This window comes from Borostomias antarcticus (genome assembly GCF_949987555.1).
Source record: "Borostomias antarcticus genome assembly, chromosome: 18".
Taxonomy (NCBI): domain Eukaryota; kingdom Metazoa; phylum Chordata; class Actinopteri; order Stomiiformes; family Stomiidae; genus Borostomias; species Borostomias antarcticus.
In genome coordinates, this window is record NC_140251.1 from 4,085,834 (window position 1) to 4,088,333 (window position 2,500).

General features: G+C 44.6%; 1 protein-coding gene across 1 annotated transcript in view; it reads left to right on the forward strand.

Moving 5' to 3' along the window:
* Positions 1 to 201, forward strand: part of ptprq (protein tyrosine phosphatase receptor type Q) — a gene marked incomplete at both ends in the record, with an annotated part of 45,192 nt that extends 44,991 nt beyond the window's left edge. The window contains 2 exons of the mRNA XM_084452377.1: positions 1 to 28; positions 164 to 201. The exon at positions 1 to 28 is cut by the window's left edge and continues 96 nt beyond it. Coding sequence (XP_084308503.1) covers positions 1 to 28; positions 164 to 201 — 66 coding nt within the window. The remainder of the gene's footprint in view (positions 29 to 163) is intronic.
* Positions 202 to 2,500: the final 2,299 nt, after the last annotated feature.

Consider the following 2,500-nt stretch of genomic DNA (forward strand, 5'->3'; position numbering starts at 1 on the left):
AAGATGGACTCACTGGACGCTATGGAGGGTGAGCATATAGTACACACACCCACACTCACACACTCACACACTCACACACACACACACACACACACACACACACACTCACACACACACACACACACACACACATACTCACCTTTCCTAGTGATTGGTTTTTCAGGGGATGTTGAGCTGGAGTGGGAGGAGACCACCATGTAAAGCCAGAGACACGTTCAACACACAGCTTGCTGGGTCTGGGGCCAAATCATGAACACTGACCCTCAGAGGTACCCTCCACCACGAGAGAGAGAGAGAGAGAGAGAGAGAGAGAGAGAGAGAGAGGGGGGAGACCAGAGGGGGGAGCGGCATGACCAGAGCAAAGCCCTTCGCCAGATCTGTCTGAACGCTAGTAGCCTTTTGGGCAGGAGAGTCAAAATGGCGCAACAGCAGCCCTGCACCAAAACCCCTCATACAAGCAGTAGAACCCTGGACCCGTTTACGCAGAGGAAAGACAGAGAAACGTCCAGATGTAATAAAGGGGGGGAATAAAGGTGAATGTACAAATACAGGTATATCTTGCACTAGTCATTTCACTGTGTATTACTGTATATTTGATTATCATATCATGTTTTTTGTAAAATAAGTTATTAAGCCAAATAGTGATGTTGTGTGGGTTTGTTTAGGTGTTTGTCAGGGTGTTGATGAGTTCACGTGTATTCATGTTTTCCCCGCTCCGTGTTCACCTGTTTTAATCAAGAAGTAAAACGCTGTACAAATTGTCCTGTCTGCTGTTACTGCTACATTGAGTGACTGTGATAGACTGCTTCTGTCTTCACACACACACGCGCGCGCACGCACACACGCGCACACAGGGAGAGAGAAACAGAGAGAAAGAGAAAGGAGGACTCCAGAGTAAAAACTACTTTATTCTTTCATTCTCTTCAAACATAAAACTTTAGAAATATTCCCTTAAGTAAACACTCTCATCTTTATAAATGCTCTTTATAAACATTGTGTGATGGTGCACAGGTCAATGATGACGCTGCTTAGTGAAGAGAGAATGGATTAATCTCCATGACAACCGTGTACTGTAGAAGGGAGGGGGTGTGGAAAAATGACACCGATCAACAGAACGTGCCCTGACTACAGTGATGATACATGGATACATGAACTGCAAATCAAAGTCATGCGGTAGAATACTGTAGCAGAAGAGCCATATGGCTGTAACTTGACAAGCAAGCCTATGGGGGGTTTCTAACTCTTGAATCAAGCCATTTTCAAGATAGCTCCCCTATTGTGCAGATTTCATATTTCACTTTGGCAGCTGTGTGCGTGTGTGTGTGTGTGTGTGTGTGTGTGTGTGCCTGTGTGTGTCTGTGCATGTGCTGTTACCTCTCCAGCATAGCCCTTTACAAGCCATAAAAGAGCATGGGTGACTGCTATCACGTCATAGCGTAACGTTACCTGTAACATGATCATATTAAAGAAACAGTATATGAATATGCAATCATGTGTGCATTAAGTAGCTGAGCGCTCACTCTTAGAATGCTCACTTTGAGCACTGAGCACTTAACGGTCTGCTCTAACTGAGCGCTGAGTTGCTAGGAAACGAGAACTTTTCACCTGTTGTCAATCATGTGTGATTAGCGAGCAGCGTCCCAACGATTCTCAAGCCAAAACGCACCCCTTGTTTTTTTTTTGCTCAGGTGATGATGATGATTATGACGTGGTGTTTGGCTCAAACAGATCAAAACTGCTCACTTGTGCTCTGAGCAGATCAGTCTGAGCGTAACTGAGCAACCCGTTAAGTGAATTCTGATCACTGATCGATGACTGAGCGCTCAGCTACTTAACACACCCATTGTGTGTGTGCTACCATGGTAACAGCACTGTATTATATAAAAACTGCCTCTTTTCTCTCTGTCATGGCAACAGGACACCCCTGATATTAATCTAGATAATATGTATCTCTTTTTAAACTAGATCTTCTCTGTACAACTACATAAGGTACACACATTGGCACTCCAATTACTTTTAAAATCAAAACTATATCACCTATTTACAAGATACAATATACTCTGTGATGCAAAAGGTATAAAACATCTGCAAGTCTCTTGGTCTAAACTGGTCTAAACTGTCTGAACACCGTACACCACCATGAGAATGGTACTGTCTGAACACCGTACACCACCATGAGAATGGTACTGTCTGAACACCATACACCACCAGGAGAATGGTACTGTCTGAACCCTGTACACCACCAGGAGAATGGTACTGTCTGAACACCATACACAGAGGTGGAGAGGAGAATGGTACTGTCTGAACACCATACACCACCAGTAGAATGGTACTGTCTGAACACCGTACACCACCAGGAGAATGGTACTGTCTGAACACCATACACCACCAGGAGAATGGTACTGTCTGAACACCGTACACCACCAGGAGAATGGTACTGTCTGAACACCATACACCACCAGGAGAATGGTACTGTTTGAACACCATACACCACCAGGAG